Source organism: Microtus ochrogaster, unplaced genomic scaffold (assembly GCF_000317375.1).
Source record: "Microtus ochrogaster isolate Prairie Vole_2 unplaced genomic scaffold, MicOch1.0 UNK1, whole genome shotgun sequence".
Lineage (NCBI taxonomy): Eukaryota > Metazoa > Chordata > Mammalia > Rodentia > Cricetidae > Microtus > Microtus ochrogaster.
Window position 1 is genome coordinate 8,590,114 of NW_004949099.1, and position 26,680 is coordinate 8,616,793.

General features: G+C 42.8%; 1 protein-coding gene across 3 annotated transcripts in view; it reads left to right on the forward strand.

Annotated features, from left to right (window-relative positions):
- The window catches only part of Slc25a26 (solute carrier family 25 member 26), a 122,956-nt gene that overhangs the window by 9,309 nt on the left and 86,967 nt on the right, over nt 1-26,680 (forward strand). For all 3 annotated transcript variants that reach the window (XM_005364915.3, XM_026788062.1, XM_026788063.1), the window contains exons 2-3: nt 7,248-7,404; nt 10,520-10,629. In XM_005364915.3, coding sequence (XP_005364972.1) covers nt 7,248-7,404; nt 10,520-10,629 — 267 coding nt within the window. The remainder of the gene's footprint in view (nt 1-7,247; nt 7,405-10,519; nt 10,630-26,680) is intronic.

Here is a 26,680-nt window from a genome sequence, read left to right on the forward strand (position 1 = left end):
TCTCTCTCTCTCTCTCTCTCTCTCTCTCTCTCTCTCTCTCTCTCTCTCTCTCTCTGTAGGTCAGAGGTCAACCTCCAGTGTTATTCTTCAAGAATTGCCCACAATGCTATAATGCTTGCAAGATTTTGTCAGCTTGACATAAACTAGGGTCATCTGGGTAAAGGGAACCTCCGTTGAGGTAATGCCTCCAGGCCAGAACTGATGACAGGCTAGCCAGTGCTGCATAGTGAGACATAGTCTCAAAACAAAGCAAACAAACCAAAAGAAAAAAGAAAATGCCCCACCAGATTGGTCTGTAGACAAGTCTTTCGGGGGAGCATTTTCTTAGTTAATGACTGATGTGAGAGGACCCAGCCGGCTGTGGGTGGCACCACTCCCGGGCACATGTTCTTGGGTTGTACAAAAGGGCAAGCTGAGTGAGTCCTGCAGAGCAAGCCGAATAAACCCTTTCCTCCCCGAGTAGCTCTTGGTCATGGTGTTCATCACAGCAATAGAAAGTAAACTAGAACACCCACCTAATGAGACAGAATCTTTTACTGGGACTTGGAATGCAGGTAGGCGGGGAGCCAGCAAGTCCCAGGCACCCTCCTGTCTCTGCCTTCCCAGTGCTGGAGTTACAAGTGCGTGTGTTGTACAGCACTGCCCTTTTAGCCGGACTGCAGCCATCTTCGTGAGTTCAGCTTTGCCTGCTTGCAAAACATCATCCCAGCTGGGCTTTTTGATTCTTGACATTCCTTCATAGGAGGAGGGGCGTGGGAAGGTCTTAGGATCCTCACCTGAGATCTAGCCACCTTTTCTAGCCAGTTGTAGACAAGCTGCCCTAGTTGCTCCTGGCTTCCAGGAAAGATTAGAGTATTCTGGCTGGGGAAGAGCAGGAGAGGGGGGCACTCCATCTGTGGGGTCATGGAGAAGTCATCATCCATGCAGAGCATCTGCTTTGAGGGCACCCATGCTCCTCTGGTCCACCCACGAGCTCATCCGTGTTCTTTCTATAAATAAGCCTGATAAATACGGATTTCCTAGGGGAACTTTGGGGAAATTGAACTTTCATTTATCATTAGGAGCTTAGACTGGGGGAGGGTAGACGTTACCTCATCCCCACCACAGAGACAATTCTCAGACAGTAAGCCAGCGTTTCACCTGGGTGCTGGAGATTGCAGTTCAGGTCCTTAAGCTTGTATCCAGGCTCTTTACCAACTCAGCTGCCTCCCCAAGACCTTGTGCATATGCACCCTCTCCCCCAGTTTTAGCCAGGGTCTCCCTATGTTGCCCTAGTTGGCCTTGAACTTACAGAGATCTGCCTGATTTTTGCTACAACTATTTCTGCAATAAAAAACATCCTTGTATATTAGAGAATTTATATGTGGAAGAAATATTGAGGAAATAAATTAGCTGGGTGAAAGGTATAATATTTAAAAATATTTATTTTGCCAACTTGACATCTAGTAGATTATTTATATTAACAGTGTCCAGAGAATATTTAAATGTTTTTAAACTTAACTTTAATTTTTTTATTTCATTTGTGATAAGGAAGTGTTTTCTCATTTTATTGGTCATTTGTATTTTTACTTTTTTTTTCCTTCTTATTTTAGAGATGGGGTCTTGCAGTATTTTCTAGTGACCTCTGACTCTTAAACTTGAGAGGTCGCCCTCTCAAGGCGACCACCGGCCTAGCTTGTTTGAGTTTTGTTTCTTCCCCAGAGGATAGGTGTTGATTGGTTTTGCCTTTTTACAGGTTGGTGTGCAGTGCCTTCTGAAATATGAGTAACATCTTTTAATTGTAGTTGCTGAGTGCTTTTGTGTGCTGATGCTAGGAAGGTATTTGCAAACAAAATATAGATTTTCTATCCCAGTGACCCAGATATTGAACTAATGGTTTGATGCCCAACTGTGTCGTCAACAATCTGGCTGAGAGGGTGCTTGAGTGGTAGAGCGTTTGCTTTCCTAGCATGTGTGGAGTCCTGGATACAGTCCTCAGCACTACATCAAAAGTAACATTTTGATTATAGCCTAGAAACAGCATCTAAACTCAGTTAAGGGTGGGGAGTCTAGGGCTTGTTTGAAAGGAGGACCAGATTACGGCAGTGGAAAGGCAGCACCAGGCTTTGGTCTTCATCCTCAGGGCTGCTGGAGGGTTGGGAGATGGGTAGAGTGGAGCCTGCAGGATGAAGTTGGCCTGGTGAGCCTGTCTTTAGTATAGGGAGGCTGGAGTCCTGCAGGGAGAATGAGAGGCCATTGTGGGAGGAGACCAGGGTCACAGGAAGCAGGGACAGCAGTTTGAGATGTGGAAGATAGCTAGTAGATGACCGATGGCCCTTTGAATGTGCAGTCGGCTGAAAACATCAGGAGAAATGGCTTCCCAAGAAGCCGTGCTGGTCTAGCTGGCTCAGTTGTCCTTTGGGCTGCTGGCTAATGTTGGGTTTGCTTATATCACACAGGTGTTTTAGGTTTTATCCTGAAAAGAGAGCCATGGTGATTTTCACATTGCTGTCCAGCCAGTGTCTGTTCAAGAAAAAGGTTTAGTAGCATGCAGTCTTGACCTTTTCAATTCCTAGAGCGATTTCCAAACAATAGTTGCATAATTTCAAAACAGCAATCACTTCCCCATAGCACTCCAGGACTTCTTACAGATGCTGACTTGAGGCAGAGCGTGTGTTTTATCTACACTGATGTGTTTGAGGTCTTGGCTAATTGTTGGTTTGTGCACAGTTTGTGAGTTTTCTGCCCCATCCCATTTTATCTTTTGAATTTATAGCATATAGCCACTTTTCAGCATAAGCCACTCAAAATCTTGAGCTTAGTCAGTTGCCCAATACCCTTTTTGGCAAGCTTAAAGAACAAGAGAAAATGATAGTGTCTCTTATAATCCAGCTGGTATTGGCTTGTGGTTATGCACAAAGTTCCTGTCAAATTGCACACATTCCATAAAGGTTTTGCTTAAATGTTAAATATATTTTGTGTCTGAATAGACACTCTTAGATTTTCTGTTTTTTAATTCTCATAGAGTTAAATGACATTTTGGTTATAGAAGCTTGAAATTCACACAAGCAATTAGTAACTTCTTATTTCTGTTTCACTAGATCAATAGATTGCATCTGGTCATTTTATCCTCAGAAGATAAGGACTCTGATGAAAAGAGGTTTAGAAGACCAACTCATGCTCCGCGACCGTACATTAAGAGAGTAACTCATTTATTACAGTTTAGCCAGATAGCCAGCGTTTTTCTGAACTTGCTGAAGATTAAAGAGAAATTAGGGTGCAGCTTGGGTGAATATCACATGTCCTCACTAGATTTGTGCTGTGTTCTGAGAGAAGGCAGGCAGAATGTTTACTTGCCGAACTGCATAAAATTCCTTTTGAAAACGTGAAAGGGGGCCGGAGGGTTGCTCAGTTCCACATCACAGTGAGCTTCTTCGAGGGTGCCGAATGTCCGAACGCCCCTGTCTGTTCTTTCCCTTCTTCCTTTGTGGCTCCAGCGAGTCTCCCACCCCGGCCCCCGGCTACAGCAGGCACGAGCCACTGTGCCTGGCCTACTCATTTTAGTACTGTTTGCAGCCCTCTCCTGACACATCTCAGAGCTCTTTGGTGATCGTTTTAGGGCATCCACATCATAGTCTTTATGGTTATTTTATGTCTTTTAGGCTGATCATGTAGTATCACAGTGTTAATGCATTTGCCAATCTGCTTTAGCTTTTACTAATTCACTTGTATTATTTAATTAGAAATAGCCATTGCGCTGTTTCTCACCAGTGTTTTTCCCCCACTTAGCTCTTGCAGTAGTTTTATGCTGAAAGGCTAGTAGAGCAAGTCGATCTACCGCACACTAAGCTTCGCCCAAACTGAAAAATTTGTAAACTCAAAGCTTAGATTAAATTTGAACTTTGCCCATAAGTGTGAATAGTACCCACTCTTTTCTCTTCCTTTTCCCCTCCTTTGTTTGCCATGGACACATACTTTTTAATTGTTAATTTCTGTATTTCAAAGAGATTATGCTCATATGGTTTGATACTAAAAAGATGGGAATGGTTGGCAAACTTCTTACAGATTGCTCTGAGGACTCTGATCTGCAGTGGTCTGGTCTACCCACTATGAATGGCGCTTTAGACCTTTCAGGGCACTGTGTTTGGATTTGTAGTTTTCTAGGTGCATAAGAATTATTAGCTGCCTGAAAATGTAAGACCCCCAAAAATTGCTATGCAGATTTAGTACCCAGTAGTCAAAAGACAGACTAGAATATAGGTCTGATTTGGCCGTAGGATAAATTGTTGAGGAGCATAAAAGCACTGTAGAATGGTCTGTATATGGTATGCCATCCATTTTTAGTTACTTACTTAATTTGGAGACAGTCTCCCTCTATAGTCCAGGCTGGTCTTGTATTCCAGGTCCTTCTGACTCAGCCTCCTCAGTGCTGGAATTACAGATCTATGCCATTACATCTGGGTACTCTCTTTTGCTTTTATTTGTTTTCACTTTTTATTAAGACTTAAAAAAAAACTAGACTATATCACTTTCTTCCTTCTTTGCCCTTGTTCCCTTCTACCTCATGTTGCTTCTGCCAGCCCTTTCCATGCCCCCAAATCCCTCAAATTAATGGCCTCTTTTGATTGTTATTGTTACATAGAAAAGTGCATAAATATAGAAATACAATTCCTGAGTCCTTTGGTGTGGCTTGTGTGTGTATGATTTCAGGGCTGACAACTTTGTATTGGGTAACCAATTAGGGGCTCATTCCTGGGAGGGTAATTCTTCTCCCAGCAGTGTTAGCTGCCTATAGGTTTTTGTCTATGAGTGGGGCCCCTTGAGAGTTCTCCCTTCTGTGTTATCTTGTCCATTGACATTATCATTGTTCAGGTCTTGTTTGGGTAGCTGCTTTATTGAGGTATCATGGGTGTAACTTCCTGTCACCTCTAGGAGAAACAGTCCATAGCAGACTTCTGTCTCCTCTTCAGTGTTCCCCATTGATGCAGGAATTATGCTGTAGATGTATCAGTTGGGACCAGGCTTTCCATGATCCTTGATTTCTGCACATGACCTGTTGTGGTTTTCAGTAATCATCTCCATTTGCTGTAAAGAGAAACTTCTTTAATGAGAGGCGAGAGCTACACTTACCTCTGAACATAATGGTACATTTTAGAATGCAGGAAGGAGTTTCTGCTGGTCTAATAAAGTGATGGTGTTGGATTCTCTTCTCGGATTCATGACCGCACTAGTTCCAGTTAGTTGGTTAGGTTTCTAGTACCAGGCATGATGTTCCTCTTGTTGAGTGGATCTTAAGTCAACTAGACAGCAGTTGACTGCCACCAAGATGTGACTGCCACTCCTGCACCTTTAGGAATAGCTTGCTATGGTGGTCATTGTTAAAATTCATTGTTGTCACAGCTGGCTAGGACTATTGGTTACTTCCTCCCTTGGCAGCGTGGGTAGTTCTAATACTGTGAAAGATAGGACCACTGGAAGAAGGCTTTCAGGTTATTTCCAGTCCAAATCCTCAGAGTCCAGAGTCCTGCGTGCAAAGTGTCTTCAGCAGTAGGAACTAACTTCAACCTCTGAGAGGCAACCCAGGGCAATAGCAGTGGCCTATTTTGTTTTGGGAGTCACTTTGACTACCCTGACCAACAACTCAAATGGAGGTTTCTCGTGCCTAGTACTGCATGTGCGGGAGTATTGTAAGCTCAAGTGGAATAGCTTCATTTAAGATTTCCTCTCTCTCTCTCTCTCTCTCTCTCTCTCTCTCTCTCTCTCTCTCTCACACACACACACACACACACACGCACTGTGTATAATCTCAGGTAAGTATAAAATAATATGATCCTTTGATGCTTTGTCTAATATCCTTGGTGTTTTTGTCCCTCCTCTCTCCCTCTCATTCTGTATTGACTTCCCTCCCCCTGCCATAAACAGAGCTTCCTTCTCTTTTTTTCTCCCCCCCACTTCATTTCACCTGAATCTGCTATTCCTTTCTCTAGCCCCTACCATAGTTCCTTTTTACTTTCGTGGTCCTAAAGTCACTACAGGTGATATACACTTAGTGAATATTCTGAGTTAGGAAGTGCAGTTGAGAGAGAACATGGGACATTTGTCTTTCTGAGTTTGGGTCACCTCACTCATTACAATCTTTCCTAGTTCCATTTACCTGCAAATTTAATTTAATTTTTTTTTTTTTTTTGGTTTTTCGAGACAGGGTTTCTCTGTGGCTTTGGAGCCTGTCCTGGAACTAGCTATGTCTTGTAGACCAGGCTGGCCTCGAACTCACAGAGATCCACCAGCCTCTGCCTCCCCAGTGCTGGGATTAAAGGCGTGCGCCACCACCGCCCAGCTTAATTTAATTTTTTTAACAGCTAAATAGTATTCCATTGTGTATAATTGTACCATCACACTTTGAAGGTCATCCTTGATTGTGTAACAAGTTCAAGGCTACTTTGGTCTACCTGAAACCTTGTCTCCAAAGTGGGGTGGGGCTCACTGACCAGTTACCATAGTTGAGTTCATAAGCTTCAGGTTCAGTGAATTACTGTCTCAAAAATTAAGGTAAAGAGTAATCAAGGAAAGATGCCTGATGTCTGCCTCTGCTCTCTACATGCCCACAGGAACAGTGCATACACCACATAGAAAATTTTCAAAAGAAATCAAAATAAATAAGAAAAGAGTACCCCGTGCTTGCCTACATGTGACTATGGTAATTTTGGAAAGACAGAACAAGAAACTACTAAGAGTAGCTTCTTGAGTAACTAGGGTACTTTATACTCTTTACCCGTCTTTTTATTAATGGCTGTTTAAACAGTTATTGAATTATACGAGTAAATTAAGAATGAGCTTTAATTTTGTTTTAAGAATAAATTTAATTCATTAAAATTCATCTAAAAGGTAAAGATATGTACAAGTTGCAAGTGTAGCACAAATAAATTATGTTTTATTTTCTTATTAAAAATGCAAGTCCTGGGGGCTGGAGAGATGGCTCAGTGGTTAAGAGCTTTGCCTGCTCTTCCAGAGGTCCTGAGTTCAATTCCCAGCAACCACATGTGTTCACAACCATCTGTAATGAGAAAAAAATGCCAGTCCTTTGAGTAGTGCAAAGAAATTGGTGGACTCAAAGATGTGAGAAGCTGTTTAAAGACTTTCTTGGGGCTGGGGATGTATCTCAGGTGTGGAGCACTTGTCTAGCATGGGGAAAGAGAAAAGGCTGCTTTCTTGTCCTCCATGCCTGAGAGCTCACTGTTCTCTTCCCTCTTCCCCCTCCTTTTGCACAGGCTGGAGGAGTAGCAGGTGCCTCTGTTGACTTGATCTTATTTCCTTTGGATACTATTAAGACAAGGCTGCAGAGTCCCCAAGGATTCAACAAGGCTGGTGGTTTCCGTGGAATATATGCTGGCGTCCCTTCTACAGCTGTTGGGTCCTTTCCTAATGGTAAGGGTGTTGATATTCACACCGCTCAGAAACCATGAGAGTGGATTTATTTTCAGAATAGTGTAAGATGTTACCTACAGAAAGTTCCTTACGTGTTACAGCTGATCTTCTGGATTTATGTTTTGTTCTTTGGTTATATTTAAACAGAATGTAGAGAGTGTTATAAATTCCGTTCCAGGATGTTTATACAGAAAAAGAAGATAATCTTTTAAAAATGGTTTTGCTGTTTAAATCCCCAGTTTAGAATCTTTAAAATGTTGCATTTTCATCATGATTCCTTAGAGCAGTGGTTTTAACCTTGCCTGTACGCCAGAATTTTTGGGCAGCTTTATAAAGGTGTGTTGGAAGCCTCCTAGGTGAGCCCAGCGTGGAGCTGGTTGGATGGTGCCTGCTTGGGAATGTGAGCAGGTGAGACAGAGAGGCGTTTCCTTAAATTGCTCTTTGCCGAGGATGGTGCTTCGCTGGGTTGTCCTGGATACTCTCCTGCCAGTGCCTGTTGTTTGGGTTTTAAAATCCTGTCGTGACTTTTGGTATTTTCATGGGATAATAAGGTTGATGTGATAATAAGGTTCATTTAACACCTCTGAGGTTATCTGTTTTTAGCACTTACCCGATTTTAATTGTCTACCAATAGGCACTTTATATTTCTTTTGGGTTGTACCCAGGACCTTGCATGTGCTGAGCAGTGTTCTCCCGAGCTGTGTCCACCTCCCATCTCCCAGTCCGTGATGGATGCTTTTAATGCTCACAAGTAAACTGAACCAGCTAGCAAAAATGGTACACAGCTTGCATCCACAAAATCATGGTTCTAGGGGCTTCTTAAATCCTGGGGTTCGTTTTCCCTCTTCTCTTTTTCTAGGATAATGAATGACTATATTAACCTGATGCTCACGTGCCCATCAGTGCAGAGAAAAGGTAGTCTTTCTGCCCTTTTGTTGTCAGCTTCACTTTCTTCCCCATCCTCAAGGAGTCGCTCAGGTGACCCTTGGCTCTTCGTCTTTGAAGACTACTGAGCTGTTGTTGAGCCCCCACTGTATAGTGCATGTACAGTGCGCACTTTTTAGTATGGACAAAGGTTCAGGCTTGTCCCAAGTAAAATGACCTGATCAACAAGCAGCTTAAAGCCACATGGATATCAGTGGCCCACCTGCAGGAATTGGGGTACAATTAGTCTCAGGTGTATCCACACGCTGGCAGTTTAAAACCCCAGGGCAATCCTCCTCTGCAGATAAGTTTGAGGACCTTTGAGCAGGCGATGTGCAGAGGACTGTGTTCTGTGCTCATAGCTTTGGGTCAGTAGTTTTGTCGCTTTTGTGGTTCACTCTCTCACATAGTACAGTTAGGGTTCAGGCAGGTGTGACATCACCGGTGGTGTATGTGGTCCACGGTTCTGTGATTAAGCTCACAAGACTGTTTTACGTTCTTCTCCTAGGTTTTTGATTTTGTGTGTGTGTGTGTGTGTGTGCACACACATGAGCATCTATACATGTGTGTTTGTGTGTCTGTCTGTCTCTGGGAAGGCTATGTTCAAAGTTTTGCCGTTTATACCACAAAGTGCAGGAGACAAAGTCAAAGCAAAGCCTTCTAGAAATGGGGTTTTCTGTAAATTTTGGATGAGTCAAAACTTCATTGTGAAAACATTGTTCTTTTGTTACTGGTTAGCCTCTGTCTAGTCTGGGTGCAGAATCCACCGTAACCAGCAGTGACTATGGACATTTCTGAGAACAGAGCCAGCTGCACAGGCAAGGGATTGAGAGGGTGTGGGGAGTTCTTTTAAAGAGCCCCATTCCTGTTTGGACAAGAACATAACAGAAGAAGCACCAGTCTGGCTGGGGCTTTGTTCTTTGGGGGTGTAAAGTAGGGGCCATGGCTAGCCCACCTCCTCTTCCCTTTTTTGCTCAGAGCTTTTAGAGTTTCACTGTGCCATCATTTCCAACTCTAGAGCCTTTTTGGATGCTACCTGTGTGGCAGGGGCTGGAACTTAAGTCTCTCCTTCACAAAAGTAGCTGTAAATGACAGTCTTGAGGTGCTTGATGGTGGAACCTAGGAACCTTCAGCTGCCTCCTTTCTCTGGGGGTAAGGCGAGACTTAGGGGGTGTATGCACCTGCAGACCATAGAGCAGAATGCTGTAGAGCCCTTATAATTGGACGTGTGTGAATGGGCCAGAGTGGGGAAAACAGTGTGAGGAACACATACGGGAATAGACCAGACACAGCGACATCACAGCCGTTGTGTTTGTAATTACTCGTGTGAGCAGCCCTTTGCACACTGGGTGACTTCGGGAAATGGTTTTCTTTGTCGGGTTGTTTTTCTGAGTGTTTAATGCTCTCATGTCCTTCAGAAGATGAATTTGTTGTTCAATATCCTCTTATGAAAGAGGTAAAAATAAATCTCTTGATTGGTAGTACACAGAAAGTTTTAAGGCCTCATGTGCAGCTCTGATTGTAGCAATAGAGGTAGCTTTCAACTGATTTCCTTTTTTTTCTCCTTAGATAGTCTCAGTGTATAACGTGTCTATTCATCCTGGAACTTGCTGTATAGACTAGACAGGCTTCAAACTCCTACAGATCAGCCTGTCCTCTCTCCAGTGTGCTGGAATTAAAGGTGTGCACTACCAAGCCTGGCACCGACTTCCATTTTTAATGAAGTAGTTGATTGTTTCCATGTTTGTTTTATAAAGAGGATTTGAAGTAGTGAAAAGTAGCATGGTTATTTTGTATAATCTACAGTAAACATTGTAGGCTCGACATTTTCTTAAGTTATGTGTCTAAGGTCTTAACCTATGTGTAACTCAGCAGCTGCTTGTTTTTACGACTGTATGTAATACTGTTTGGGTCTGTGAAGCCCACAGTCCTCTCTAAGAAGTTTGCTAGGAAATGAAGCATGGCCGTGCCAGGCTACCCACTAAGTGCACTCAGATAGGGATCACGTCTTCTGCATTTCTCTAAGTCCAAGGTCAATAATGTAGTTCAGACTCCATAGTTCTATAAGAGGGTGGAAAAAGGCATGTACTTGCCAGTTATTATCTCATAATAATTATTATTGTCACAGCTTTTGAGAGACAATACTTAGTAGGTGAGATATTTACACTTAAAAGAGATTTTTACATTTCAGCTGCTATGTTTTTTCTCACCTATGAATATGTGAAATGTTTGCTGCAAACCGACTCAGCTTCACACTTCAGGCCCGTGAAGCACATGCTGGCTGCCTCTGCAGGAGAAGTGGTAAGTAATAGGCTACATGATAAAGTATTTCAGAAATGCAAATTGTGTTTGCTGGTGCAGGGAATTGCTTCATTTTTAGAATTTAGGTGTCTTTTAGCTGATAGATTAAAAATCTAAAAATCGTACCTTTTAATGCAACGCTTTGAAACATATATTGTTTAACATTATTTATGTTGTTTATTTTGGTTCTAAGGATCAAATTTAAAAGCCTTTAAAATGATATACAAACTCTGTATCACTGTATCAAATTCTACTGTGTAATGACTATATTAGAGTACACGTATTTATCTCCTTAAAACGTATTTATGTAAATTTTATTTAATTTAAAGCCTCCCCCCTTTGAGTCGGGGTATTACTATGTACCCAGATTGGTCTTGAACTTGTAATCAAACCTTCTGCCTCAGCCTCTTGACCACAAAAATTACAGACATGTGCCACCACACTAGGCTTTAACAGTTCTTTTTGTGCGTATGTGTACCTTTAGGTATGTGTGCTGTGTATACAGAGTGTGCCTGTGAACCTGTGCCCTTGTATGCAGCACCAGGAGAGGAGACACTGGGTCCCTGCTCTACCTTTGTCATAGTCCCTTGAGACAGAGTCTCTCACTGAAACTGGAGCTAGGCTTGTGGCTAGCAAGCCCCAGCCAGCCATCTTCCTGTCTCCATCTCCAGCAGTTCTGGGCTCACAGTGCATGTGTTACATCCAGCTTCTTATGTTTATGCTTGAGTCATCTCCCTAGCTTCCACTGGTTTTTGTTTTCATTTGTTTCATTTAATTTCGAAAGTGGTAAAATCCCAATAATTAAGAATGGATTAAGCATGACAGTTAAAAGATAGTCTTATGATATAAGAAAAGTCCATTGTATATTATTGTAGGAGGCAGCCCTAAAATGTCATTGTACAGGTAGAATTAAAGAGATGGAAGAGAATATCTATAAGTTTGATCAATGTTGTTTGGATTAGTGTAGCTGAGTTGGAACTACTTTTCCCAGAATGGCATCTACCGAACAGCTTCAGGTGGTTAGTCACAGAGAAATGAAGGTAAAGTGAAGTAGCAGCTTGGCTGTGAACAGAAGTGGGATGCAGGGCAGCCACTTCTGGCCACTTTGTCACTGCTCATTGGCTTAGTGTGTTGACCACTGGCCCATGCATTCTCCAGTTTCCATTTGCTTCAGCTTCTCTAGATTCTGAGTCAAGTTGTGTGTATCTGTGGTGAGGGCTCATCTTAGGGTTTCTGTTGCTGCAAAGAGACACCATGACCACAGCAACTCTTATAGAGGAAAACATTTAATTGAAGTGGTTACTTACAAGTCAGAGGTCCAGTCCATTACCATCATGGCAGGGAGCATGGTGGTGTGCAGGTGGACATGGTGCTAGAGAAGTAGCTGAGAGTCCTTCATCTTGCAGGCAACAGAGGTAGACTGTGTCACTGAGTGTAGCTTGATCATATATGAGGCCTCAAAGTCTGCCTCCACAGTGACACATTTCCTCCAACAAGGCTATACTTATTCTAACAAAGCCACACCTTCTGGTAGTGCCACAACCAAAGCACTAAAGGGCTCTGGGTTCGAGTGTGTGTGACTCTGTAGTGAGGTGTTGGAGTTACGTGTGTGTGGGGCTTTGTGGTGAGCATGCTAGGATCAAGTGTATGTCTTCTGTGATTTGGCATCATTTTCTTATACACATTTTATAGTTTTAACTCTTGTATTTGGGTCTTTGCTACATTGTGAGTTGAATTTTGTATATAGTATGTGTAAACAGACTTTTCTGTCCTGCCTGGTCCTGCAGCTGCTCTTAAAATAATCACTCAGAGGCTTAATATTAATTACAAACCTATTGCTCAGGCTTATTACTAACTAGCTCTTAAAACTTAAATTAACCCATTTCCATTAATCTATATTTTGCCACATGGCTTCGTGGTATTACCTGTTCTCTAGTACATCTTGTTGCTCTGGTGGCTGCTGGGATCTGCCCCTGATTCTGCTCTTCTTCCCCCTATATCTCTGCTTGGATTTCCTGTCTGGCTCTAGCCTGCCTTGCTATAGGCCAAAGCAGCTTCTTTAGTAACCAGTGGTAATAAAACATATCCACAGCACCCAGAGAGGTTATGCCACAGCAGGTATGGGCTTGTGGTCTTTATTCTTTCTTCAGTTTATTTTTATTGTGTATGTGCATGTGAGTACAGGTGTCACCATATGCATGTGGGGAGGTCAGAGGCATCTGAGGATTAGACTTAGGTAGTCAAGTGTGTGTGATGTGATGGCTAATCTTGGTTGTCAACTTGTCACAGCTAGAAAGAATCCCAGTTGAAGAATTGGCTCCTTTAGATTGACTTGTAGGTATGTCTGAGGGACATTTTCTTGATCCCTAATTAATGTAGGACGGCCCGCCCACTGCATGACATACGATCCCTAGAAAGGTGGCCTGGGCAGTATTAGAAAGGTAGCTGAATGTGAGCCTGGAAGCAAGCCAGTAGAAACGTACCCCCATGACTATGCTTCCAGGTTTCTGCCTTGAGTTCCTGCCTTAGCTTCCCTTAGTGAAGAACTATCTGTAAAATGAAATGAGTCTTTGTTTCCCAAGTTGGTTTTGTTCAGTGTTTTATCATAACAGAAACCAAACTAGAATACATGGCAAGCATAGCTACCTGCTGAGCTATCTCACTGGCCCCTAACTTTATTCTTTGGGATGCAAGTATTGAGTTTTCTAATACCTTTGCTGGAAGGACTCTTGCTCTACACTGAGTGACCCTAGAGTTCTTGTCAACAGCCAACTGACTGTCAAAGTGAAATTTATTTCTGAATTCTGAGCTCTGGCCTATCTCTGTGTGTGTCCTTACCCAGGTACTATCTGGTTTAAGTACTGTAACCTTGTAATAAGTCTTGTAATCCATTGAGACTTATCCAATTGCTTTTTTCTCCAGTATTATTCTGCCCCTTCTTTCTCTTTCTTTCTTCCATCCTTTTTCTTTTTTTTTCCTCTCTCTCTATTTTATTATTTATTTTTTGAGACAGGCTGCTCACTATGCAGCTCCGGTTAGTCTGGTACTTACTATGTACTATGAAGACCCAGCTGGCCTCAGATTGCTTCCAAGTGATGAGACTAAAGACATTCACCACCATACCTGGCACATTCCTTTTGTGTATGTACAGGGATGGAAACCAAAAGAGGTCATTGTGTTCCCTCAGAGCTGGCTTGTTATGTGGGTGCTGGGATCTTAACTCTGGTCCTCATGATTATACATCACACACTCTTAACTCCTGAGCCATCTCTCCAACCCTGGATCCCTTACAGGATCCCTTACAGGATCCCTTCTGTGTGAATTTCAGAATCAACTTGTACATTTCTATAAGAAAGCAGAGAGTTACTACATTGATTCTATAAATTAATCTAGGGCATTTTGTCATTTTAACAATTTATTAATTTAAAGTCAATCCACGTGTAATTAAAAAAAGCTGTTCCAACTTTTTGTTCTAGGCTTAAATCAATTCTGATTATGTTTTGACAGTAGACCTCATTATATGCACTTAATTTTGAATATTTTAATAAAAAATTATCTGTGAATATTTAAGTGCATTTAGAGTTGTTTTTATGATAGCTGTTGCCTATTTTATTTATTTATTATTTTTGTGTATATATGTGTTTATGTGTGGATGTCTGTGCATGTGTTGACAAGCATGAGCATATGTGTGGAGACCACAGGTCCACCTTGGGTCATGATCCTTGAGATGTTTTTCTGGTTTTGGAGACAGTTTCTCACTGGGACCCGGGACTTTGTTAGACTAGACTGGCTGGCCAGTGATATGCAGAGATCTGGTGTCTCCATTTGTGGAGCACAAGGCCTGGCCATTCTACATGGGCGCTGGGGTTCAAACTCAGATCTGCATGCTCGTGGGACAAGTATTTCACTGGATGATCTATCTTCCCAGTCCTTCCTCTGTTAATTTACTCTCCCCCACAGCATGAACCCAGAGCCACTAACCACACCCTTGCCTTGCCATTATTGTGTATTTGCATGTGATATTGTTCGGCTTCAAATATAGTTTTAGAAGTTGTTCATTTTACCTATATTTTCTAATATGTTGTTGAAAGCAAGAAACAAAATAGAACATAGCATTCATTTCATTTCACACGAGACCTTGATGCCTGAAGACCTTGTCACTAGACTATTCAGTTGCCACACTCCTTTGAGCTTACTGAAAGGTTTTATAGAGATATAAACACTCTGTGTTGCTGTGGCTACCATATTAATCTAATTAACCTGAAAGGAGGAAAAATTTTGGCTTCATGGTTTTAGAAAGTTTCAGTTTTTCACGGTGGTGAAGGAATTGCGTGACTGCTCAGTTGATGGTGACAGAAACCTCTGGCAACCAGGTCATAGAGAGGAGGGCAAGAAGAGCCAAGAGCAGAGGTGACCTTCAAAGTCCACATCTGTAGAAACTGTTATATTGTCTGATGCTTTGAGATCTGTAATTATTATTTTTTATGAATTGGAACTTTTAAATAGAATTTTCTTGTGCAGACTGTTGGGGACATGGGGGGACATTCCTAATTCCTTCAACTTAGGAACCAGGCAGCTGTGAGAGTGAGGACAAAGCTCAGACAGGTGTCATCGCTACTTCTCTTAGGGGCTCCTCCATGACTCCCAGAGGAGCTTAGGAGGACTGACCAGCAGGGGCGCATGTAGTGAGGGCTTGGGACATGAAATGTTTCTCCCTGTGGACTTTGAGTTGATTTAAAGGGAGTGTAGTTAGAGAGATGGCTCAGTGGCTAAGTGCATGTACTGCTCTTCCAGGACCTGAGTTCAATGCCCAGCACCCACTCCGCATCTCACAACCCGCTGTAACTCCAGTTATAGGGATCTGACACTTTTGCCCTCTGTGGCACCTTCTCTCTCCTGCAAAAATCTGTACAAGATTCATAATTAAAAATAATACTGTATGTGACAGTAAAACTGATTTATTTCGTTAAAAAGTTTGCTAAATGGTGCAGATGATCTCTAGGCCCACCGTTTCTGAAGGGCTGTGTGCTACTCTTCTAAGGATTGGCACTGGTCTGATTCTTTGTCCTGGTGGGTGGTCCGCATCTGTGGATGTGTGGGCAGCACTGACTCGGCTTAGTGAGCTACTAAAAAGACCTGAGGTTAGGAGGGGGACATGGGAAGGATATGGGAGTTGAAGGGAACAAATGGGGCTTAGGAGTAGATAAGATCTTATTTCCTACATGTTTGAATTTCTCATGAAAAAATAAGAACTTAAAAAAGCTTGCCAGATTTCTGAAGTTTTTATAGAAGTACTATTCTGAAGTGCTAATAGTCTTGGAACTTAATTGGAAAACCTCCCTGAAGTCCAGAATTCGTTTTGTTAAATTGTTTAACAAGTTTACGAATTACTTCTTTCCTGTGTTAGTATCTTGTTTCCATTTCATAGAACACAAACTTTGGGTTTCAGTTTCCTGTAAATGTGCTAAAAATAAGAGAAAGAAACAAGTGGACATAAGGGAAATACAATTTCATTTGTAAAATAAAAGGAATAGAAAATTATTTATTCTTAGCAGCCATTGCTCAGACCTGCAGCAGCCTAGATCATAAGGAATAGCTCAGTGCAGTACTACTCGGCAGCACCTTCCCTTTGATCCAAGCTGGTTATGTATGCTGCTGACAGATTTCGTAGAAACAATACCATGTTTTGTTGCTATTGAATATGTCCACAGTTTCTTTGGTGTAGCGACAGTAAAGGTAAGTGGAAAGAAAAGAACAGTGCCACAGTAATAAGCATTCCCTGTAGCTATAGCAGTGGCTTGATTAAATGTTAATGATGAATCAATATGACTTTAATCACAACCTTCTGCCTTCTGCTTACAATTTGGAATACAGAGAGATCGATCAAATAAGATTTAATATGTAACCACAGCAAGAAGAGTCCCATTTGTGCCATTTTTATTAGGAAGTTTGCTATACCAAATCTCTAAATCCCTACTTCAATTATTTCCCAGCCCAGTTTTCATCACACACAGAACAAGGCCTGTGAGAAGCAGAATCCGTAATGAGGTCCGAGGCACAGCAGCTTTCCCTTAATGGTGTGGGCACTGTAGTCTAGCAGCGGTGATGCTCTTTAATGGTTTTCAGATTTGACTTTCCTTGAATCTTACGCCTCTTGGAGCTTGGTTCCAGTTACTTTTAGAAATGGAAGAACATTGAAAGTTCTTTGTATCCAAAAGGAACCCATGTGAATTAAATGTTTATGCAATGTCATAGAAGTCCCACATGGATGCTGGTTGATTGTCCTTTTCAAACCCATTCCCACAGAAGACTGAAACAACCAGGAGATAAGTTAGACCTTGTTTTGTAGGTGCCATTCTGCCAGCTTCTAACAGCACTTTGTCAAATGTGACCTAAGGAGCATCTGCAGCCGAAGCAGCTGCCCATGTGGCAGGTTACAAACGAAAGTCTCTGGAGATGGTAGTGGGGACTCTGCAATGTAAAGAAGAACCCCAGATGGTGCTGACACTCACTGGCACATACACAGACTGATTCTCTTGGAGGTGGAATGATGGAGGAAGGTCATTGGCTAATAAAGAAACTGCCTTGGCCCATTTTGATAGGCGATCCCTTAGGTGGGTGGAGTAGGCAGAACAGAATGCTGGGAGAAAGAAGCTGAGTCAGAGAGTTGCCATGATTCTCCCACTCAAGACAGATGCAGGTTAAGATCTTCCCTGGTAAGCCACCTCGTGGGCTACACAGAATATTAAAAATGGGTTAGATCAATATGTAAGAGCTAGCCAATAAGAGGCTGGAACTAATGGGCCAGGCAATGTTTAAAAGAATACAGTTTCTGTGTAATTATTTTGGGTGAAGCTAGCCATGTGGGCAGATGGGTGCCAGGAATGTAGCCCGCTGCTCATATTACAACAGTGGAACAGTACTCGTGTTTAGACTTGGCTTTCCTGTAAAAGCATGTTGTGTGAATGTTGCAGCCTGCTCTAGAGCTTTCTTAAAGGCCTGTGCTACTGGAGTCTTGTAGCTGAAGACACTCTATATGAAGGCTTCCCTCCTCTAGTAGCTCACAGGCTGCTGGACCTGCTGTGTACAGTCTACTCAGACTCTCATGGATAGAGTGGAGTTAGGCTTCCACTAAGTGATCTGCTTGGTTAAGTGCGCTGAGGACTTGAAGTATGTTTCTCAGACACAAAGCTTAGAGCACATGCTCGTCTTTGCTGTGTTTTCCCTAGTGGGGATGGATGTAAGCTGTTCTGTTTGTCCTGTATATCATGCATGAGTATGAGATGTTTAGCAGTTATGCATATGTACTGTTCTCTAGAGGACTTGTATTTAATTCCCAGCATCCATATTAGGCTGCTCACCACCATCTGTACTCCAGCTCCAGGGAACCTGATTCCCTCTTCCGGCCTTTGAGGGAATTTGAGTGCACGCATATGTGTGAGCACATAAATAAAAATAAAATGAATATTTGATGTTCATTATGACTTTTAAGAATCACTCACTGTCATGGCACATACCTTTAATCTCAGCACTTGGGAGGCAGAGGGAGGTGGCTCTCTGTGAACTGGAGTCCAGCCAAGGTTATGTAAGGAGACCTTGACTCAAAATAAATAAGTAAACAAATAAATAGAAAAATAAAACAATAAGAAGAAACATTGAGAAGGGAATGGGAGAAAAGTTAAAAACTTAGCATTTTTTGAAATTTTTTAGAAATTTTACTTCATGTGTAAGAGTGTTTGCCTGCATGTATGTATGTGCATATCTACATCCAGGTCTTAGAAGTGGGTGTTGGATGGTCTGGGACTGTACTTAGAGAGGCTGTAAGCCACCAAATGGATATTGAGAGCAGAACCTGGTCCTCTGCAAGAGCAGCATGTGCTCTTAACCACTGAGACATCTTTCCAGCTCCAAGTTAGAAACTTTTGAAAAGAATTTTACATCTTGAATTATTCATGATAAATGTTGAAATAGTCATAAATATATGTGAACCATCCTTTTATAGTTAAACATTCTGTCTTGAGTTCGAGTCTCACTGTATAGCCCAGGCTGAGTGCTGGGTTCCAGGCGTGCAGCACGAAGCCTTCCTGCAGCTGTAGTATTTTTCTGACTCCTTGCTCAGCTGTGTGATGAGTCATTGGGCATAGCTGAGTGAGCAGTAGAATCTCTTCTCCTGGGCCCCAGGCAGTGTAATGATTGGTTCAGAAGGAACTCACCATGATGCTGTGCAGGGAGCTGCTTACAGTTGAACATGAATAGGTAGAAACGTGAGCTTAACCTGCAGATTTATGCAATTAGAAGCTAAAACAGAACTGCTATCTGCCTGACCTCTCTGAAATCGAACACATGCTTTTTCTTTAAATATGAGCACATGCCTGTGCTCAAGGACACCTTTCCCTGCTTTCTGTGCACCTGGGAACCCGTTCTCCATGCAGTGCATATGAAGTAAAATTTAATTCAATATTATTATTTTGTGGGGGTGTTTTATGTGCATGTATGACTGTGTACCACATTCATGCAATGTTCCAGGGGCCAGAAGATATTGGATTCCCTGGAACAGGTGTTATGGATGGGTGTAAACCACCACATGGGTACGGGGAATTGAAACTGCCTTCTGCATGAACAGCAAGTGCTCTTAACCACTGCACCATCTCTCCAGCCCCTCTTTTTTTTTTTTTAATTGTTGGTTTGGCCGAGTGTTGGTGGCACATGCCTTTAATCCCAGCACTCGGGAGGCAGAGGCAGGTTGATCTCTGAGTTTGAGGCCAGCCTGGTCTATAAGAGCTAGTTCCAGGACAGGCTCCAAAGTTACAGAGAAACTCTGTCTGTTGTTTTGTTTTGAGACAGGGTTTCTCTGTGTAGCCTTGGACTGTCCTGGAACTCGCTTATAAAACAGGCTGGCCTCAAACTCAGAGATCCGCCTGCCCTGCCTCCCAAGTGCTGGGATTACTGAGTACTACGCTACCACTACCCAACTTTTAGCAACTCTAATCCATAGAATTATATAAAAAGTTGTTCAGTAAAAGTAGCCCAACTCTGTTACATTTTATAGCTTATGAAAGGGCTCATCCTTTATTAGACTGTTTGTTTACTTACTGACTGTTGTTGTGGTCAGCTTAGTTTTCTCCACCTTTGCTATTCGTGCCTAACATTATGATCTGCGTCTCCCATGTCTAGGGTGAAGTAGAGGGACAGACAATGGTCAGGAGACACACAGTACCCTCACGTGTTTATGTGTTTTAAGAAGGCAGTCCATGCAGAGTGAGCCCGAGGGAAGGAAGGTGTAGTTGGTTTTGTCTGGGTTGAAATGAGTGATGGATGTTGATTTAGAAAGTGTCTCACAGAATGCTTCGTTGTTGAGTCTGATGGACTTAACTAATGTACTTTGTGTGCTTGTAGTTTGTGTAATCCGTATATATGTGTATGCATGTTTGAGGGCACACATGTGAGCCCGTGTGTGTGTGTGTGTGTGTGTGTGCGCGCGTGCGTGCATGTGTGCATGCGTGCGTGCATGTGTGCGTGCGTCATGTGTGCATGCGTGCATGTGGTGGTCTGAAGTTGACATCAGGTGCTCTCTCTACAGCCTTCCACATTATCCTCATCAAGGGAAGGTTTCTTGCTGAGCACGGAGCTCACCAATTCAACTAGTTCAGCTAGCCAGCTTGCCCCAGGGATCCCCTGTCTGATTCCTGAATGTTGAGATTATTGGCAGCCACTATGCCTACTTAGATTTTATGTGGGTTCTGGGGATCTGAACTCCAGTCCTCACTCTTACACAGGAAGTGCTTTATCCACTGAACCATCTCCCCTGTTCCTGACTTCCTTATAAAGTAGATTGTATTGTACATATTTAAGATACATACATTGATATTATGGGGTACGCAAAGGTGGTAAAATGGTCACTGTAGTAAAATAAGTTAACATTTCTGTCGCCTTACATAGTTACTGTTTTTGTGGCAAGAGCAGCTAAAATCTCATTTAATAGGAATGCAGTATAAGTTTATTGCCTTGTATTACACAGTGTGATAGTTTGTTGAGTAGAAACAAGAAAGTCTTGGAGAGCTCTTGCCATGAACTTGCAAGTTCCTGATGGTTGGAGTGTGGTGTGACGGGGCCATCTAGGTGAGGAGGGACGGCAGGCGAGAGAGTCTGCCAGGTCTGGTAAAGCGCTTGCCTTTCATTCTTTGCCATCTGCACAGGGAGTGACAATGGTGATCATAGCTGTGCCTTCCAAATCATTGTCTGGGTAAAGAGAGCATGGTAAACCAGAGGTCGCTAGGGCCAGAGGGGCTGCTACCGAGAAAGACAGTGAACTCCAGAGAGGCTAACGAGAAATCAGCAGAGAAAGGGGTGTTTTACAGAAGAGCTTCTAAACAGTAGCGTGTTTGTTGACTGATGTGTGTTGACTGCCTGCTGGATAATTCTCCAACAGAGCTTAGTAATTCCATGCAGTCCACACCACCCCAATCTTTTTAGCTGTCTGAGGCACCTCATGTCCAGCAAGAAGAGGAGGTAGGGGACAGTCAGGGCTCAGTCACCCTGGTTTGGCATCACCCACACGGAGTGATGTGACCTGTGGTTATTCACTTGTGGGGCATGAATGCTGAGGACCGTGAGGGATCTGATGGAGGCTTCTTGCCCATGTCCTTTCTGACCCTTGCAGGTTTTGCATCTTGTCAATTCTCCCTTTCCTAATACGGTGTGCAGGTTTAGTTTGGATGGTACTGATTTGTGGCCTGACAGCATCTTTTGTTGATTATGCTGTTAGAATACAAGAAGGAAGGGAAGCTGTGTTAATTTAACTTAGGGCTTTGGAACAGTATCAGTTTATGGAAGACAATTAAGTTGAACTTTATAGTAACAACATGATGTTCATACATTATGATGAAATTGAAGGAACTGTTTGGAACTGTGAGAGTGTAATGTGGTTAGTCATTGCCATTGTCCTGTGCATAGGAAAATTGAGTCCTTCTCTCTAAGGACAGCAGCATTAAAGGAAGTTAGGTTTAGGTACTTTTGTGTGAGCCCAAGTTTTGTCACAGACAAACTCATTTTTAAGACAATACTAGTTTCTGCAGCTAACTTTTCTCCCTAATGTCGACCAAAACTTGGCATCTGCTTCCCTTCTCATTGGTTAGAATAGAGTTCTTGGAAAGATAATGAATTAAATGCCTTGGTCACTAGTTTGCCTTGGTCTGTGGCTGTGTGATTTCCGGTATCTCCATACAGCTGGTACCATGACAGGTGCTACGAAGCAGAATGAGAACTGGTAGTCCTATTTCTGAAGAGCATATAGAATAAATGGTTGGATTCATTTACTGAATGGCCAGGGACTATTTTGGGGACTTGTGCTGTGGATCATCTATATTGAGATTATATGGGAGTCAGAGCTGTGACTTTCCCACACACTCACACCTCTTTCTTGTGTGTGCCATGCACGTACTCCCACTCCTGCACTGTGTGTCCTATGGAGCTGCTGCTCTGTCCGCCTGGACAGACAGGCTTGCATGCTGCCTCACTCCCTGTTCTTCCAGGGATGCAGCACTGCAGCAGTTTTACACAGCGCTCAGCCTTGCATCTCGCAGAGTACAATAAATGTTGTTTCTGGATCCAGGCCACATAAATTGCTCTGTGACACATTTTTACAGTTTTGATACAAGAATACAGAGAAACTAAACTTAAAAAAGTTGAGTGACTTGCTGAAGATTTCTTAGCTGTGTGTGGACAATAAAACACTGTGGAGGCTGATTAGCGAGGCAGTGTTTCTGTGTATTGCCAGGAGCACCTCTTCGAGATTTGCTGTTTTATGTGATATATAAAAATGACAGAAGTGGAGATGAGAAAGTACAGGACTTGGGTAGTAAGCATCAGATCAGGTGTCCATCTGACCGTATCCTGCTTGTGCCATATCCAACCAACAGGGACAGCACAGCCTGCACAGCCTGTCTTGGGCTCAGCCTGGTGAGTCTGCCTAACTCTAGCCCACCTGCACCTTGCCCAATTCCCATACCAAGCCCAGACCCACAGCTAGAGGTGGGGCATGATCTGTGTGTCCATATCACACATAGAACCAAAGACATCCACATGCCCAGGTTTCCTTAAAAATAAACAGTATAAGAGGTCAAGACAGCACCTCACCCCCTGTCCACCAGTCCTGTAGAAATGTTCTCCAATAAAAATGACCTAGGAACCCTAGGAAGGAGGGAAAGAATAACACCAAGCATCTTTGAAAAGACCATAGGGAATCTTATTAATCTATATTTACCTAAAATTATACGTTTTGTGTGTGTGTGTGTGTGTGTGTGTGTGTGTGTGTAGTTTAAGTGCAGTTATGCCGTTTGGAGGACAATATTCCGTACAAGAGCCATAGCCTGTGTAACAAAAATTCCATTACCAGTTTATGAGAAACCTTCTTTTGCATTGTTGGTTAGGAGAGGCCAAACAACTCCCCAACAATGTAGGCTATTGCTGTTGCCCTTGTTTGCCTCCCAGAAGTTGAAGGTAAGACAGTTGCTAAAGACACCATGCACTTCGGACACAAGACTTAGAGGAATGGGGCTGGACCTTACCCAAAAGTTTCCTCTTTGAGTACCATAGTACCAGAAGGTGACATCCCAGCTACCAAGCGAAGAAAGTAACCAATAGTCCTGTACAGCTGTGATGCACGTGAACTGCAACAGTGACCAGCATGACAAGCTATTCCTAATGGTGGCTATAGCCAACAACTGTCTAATTGAGCTTGAGGCCCAGTCAACAGGTGGGAACCCAAGCCTGGTTCTGGAAACACAACTGCCCAAGGCTGGTGAGGTTGTAGATCTTAGAAGAGAACTTACTACTGCCACCCTCTGACCTGTATAATTCCTGTCTGCACTCTGACTTCTTATCCTCAGACCCACGGGCGGTGTAGCTCCAGCCCCTCATCAAAGAGGCTGCTGCAGCTGCTTCTTTTTTCTAGCAGAGACCATTTCAGAAACAGACAACTGGTCAAAATGTAAAGGACAACAGACTGGAATGCCCAGCCCCAGTTGATAATCCACAGCACAGCCATTACGTCCAGGAGAACATAGTGGAAGATGGGATGGAAGATGGGATGGAAAGATCGTAAGAGCCAGAGGACCATAAAGTCTGCAGTGAAGTTGTGTCTTCTAGACATGACAGGAAGCTCCACCCATGAAATCTGTAGGAAGGAGGTCGCTTGTTTGTTCCTGGCCGCTTACCTGGCAGTGCCTGTAGGCCCCAACATAGAAAACCATTTTCCTTAATGGACTGGTACGGAGGCGCGAGAAAATAACGAGACACAGTTCACACAGTCATAACGGAAGGGCTTCTCAGGCTTTCTCCATCCTGAAGAACTACTGGCATTTATTATACAAAACACCTTTTATCTCCCAGGTAAACCAAGGTGGATACTCATTAATATTCTCTTTCTGGGGGACGCGGGCTAGGGAAACACCTTTGGAAAACGCCTGTCCCCAGGAGATCTACATTTTTTAACAAAGGAGAAGGAGCAATACATCCTGGCCTTGTTAGTTGGCTGACTTGCTTGTTTGGCAGGATTGCAGCTGCCTAGTGGCCAATGAGTCTGCCTGTAAATTATTTTATATGAAATATGGGCCCACACTTACCCCCAAAATAATCATACAGAAACTGTATTAATTAAATCACTGCTTGGGCCATTAGCTCTAGCTTCTTATTGGCCAACTCATACATATTAATTTATGATTTTTTTTTTGTATTGCCACGTGGCAGTGGCTTATGGGGTAAAGTTCCATTTGGCTCTGGGCGGGTCTACATAGCTTCTCTCTGACTCCGCCTCCTTTCTCCCAGCATTCCGTTTAGTTTTCCCCACTTAGCTCTTTTCTACCCTATCAGGCCAAGCCAGTTTCTTTATTCATTAACCAGTAAAAGCAACACATAGATAGAAGGACCTCCCACACCAAAAATCTTAGTAGTATGACTGCCTAAACCAGTTAACATGCTAACATGGGGACATGGATGGGCAAAAATCTCATGGATTTCTACTTCTAGGCAGAGAACAATAGGCAACTAATGACTGGAGAGAGGGAGAATTAGTGTTTTTCAGGGATGGGCTTCCTAATAGGTTAGTTCTCAACACACATGTGCACATGCAAGTGCGTGCACACGCACACACATACACACACAGAAACCAGCAAATACCTAAAACAAAGAAGCCCTGAATTTGAGATAGAGTTGGGGAGTGGCAGGAGGAGAGGGATGATGTAAATATAGTACATGCTTATTAAATAAAAATTTTAAAAAGTTGAGGCAAAAATACAGATAATTTTGTTTCTTAAAATAAGAATGCAGTGTTCTAGAACTTACTGTTTCTATTTTAGAGAGCATCATGCCCCCACTCCTGATTCATGAAACCTGAGAATGTTACTTTGCAAAAGAGACTGGGCAGATAGGATTAGGAATATTGAGAGCTAGGATTTCCTAGATCATCAGGTATCAGCATAATCCCAGGCATCCTACACCAAGGAGGAAGGGAAGCAGCTGGACCCAGGAGACCTGATTTCCAAACTGACAACTTAATGGTGGAAGGAGGAGCCACAAGCCAGGGAATGCAGGTGACACTGTGTGCTACAGAAAGCATGCTGCCTGGTGTATACACTTTAGCTGAGGAGGTCCCTTCCTAAAGTACATTTATCATTGTGTGATGGTGTGTTATAGAAATGACAGTTAGTATTATAGTGTGTCCCATCTGCTGGTTTCTTTGTTAAGAGTAATCTACAGATTCATGCTTGGGACTTCCTCTTTGAGTCATGCCTCACTGCTGTGGTGGAGAGCATACATAGAAGAGGGAGGTCTTCGCCTTGTATAACGATTCTTAAATGTTTACTACCAGGGCCTGCAGGTCAGTACAATGATTTCTGTTGAAAAACCTGGATGGAGGTGGGCGGTCCTTGGACTTCCCACAGGTCAGGTAACCCTGATGGCTCTTCAAGCTGATGAGGGAGAGGGACTTGATCGGGGGAGGAGGAGGAAAATGGGAGGCGGTGGCGGGGAGGAGGCAGAAATCCTCAATAAATAAATAAATTAAAAAAAAAAAAGAAAAGACTGTTCACCTAATCTGCAGTCTACTACTAGGGGCAGTGTTGGTTCTCTCAAGAGAGCCCAGTACCTGAAGAGATTTAAGTTTTTTTCTTGTGGTGCTTATAGGGTGGTTTTGTAAGTGAGGGGAACCACTTAAGGAAGAAAGGTTTGGAAACTGTCTCAATATAAGAGATATAGGTAGGATTTCCATATTGCTTGTTCACCAGTCGGTGTTGTTCCATATGTCACCAGAAGATGGCAGGCTTGATGCATAAATGAACTGCAGAGTTATAGAGGTTTTCTTAATTTTAAATGGTGGCATAGAAAAATATGTTAGCTGTTAATTGAAGTCTGCTTTCTAAAGAGAATTTAGGGAGCTAGAAAAAGAAAGTAACATAAAATGCAAGTAAACTGCTTTTCAAAAGTCTTTATTGTTACACTGTTTCCCTGATGCTCTTTGTAGCATCTGCCCTGAGTTTGTTCTATAAAGCCCAACACTGATTTTTCTTCAGATATAATCAGTCTCTGGTTTGCTCTATTCGACATATTTTTAGGTTTCTGTTGAATGTATTATAGAGTTGCCATTTAAAATATGAGCTTACTAATTTAAAATTCGCTGAGTCCCTTGAGTGCTTGTAAGCATGGCAAACTTTTAATGAAGATGATGACTGTGTGGAACTTTGAATCTGTGTGCCCAGTGAGAGGGCAGAGGGAAACTGTGAAACTCTGGCAGGCGGTATGCTGACAGTGTGGAACCTGGCTGTGGCAAGGAAGAGCCATCATCGCCCAACATCTCGTGTGTATCTGTGTGTGTACATGCATGTGAGCATGCATACTCACACATGCTGGTGTGTACATGTGTGTGAACATACATACTCACACATGCCCGTGTGTGTACATGGATGTGAGCGTGCATACTGACACATGCTGGTGTGTACATGTCTGTGAACATATATACTCACACATGCCCGTGTGTGTACATGCATGTGAGCGTGCA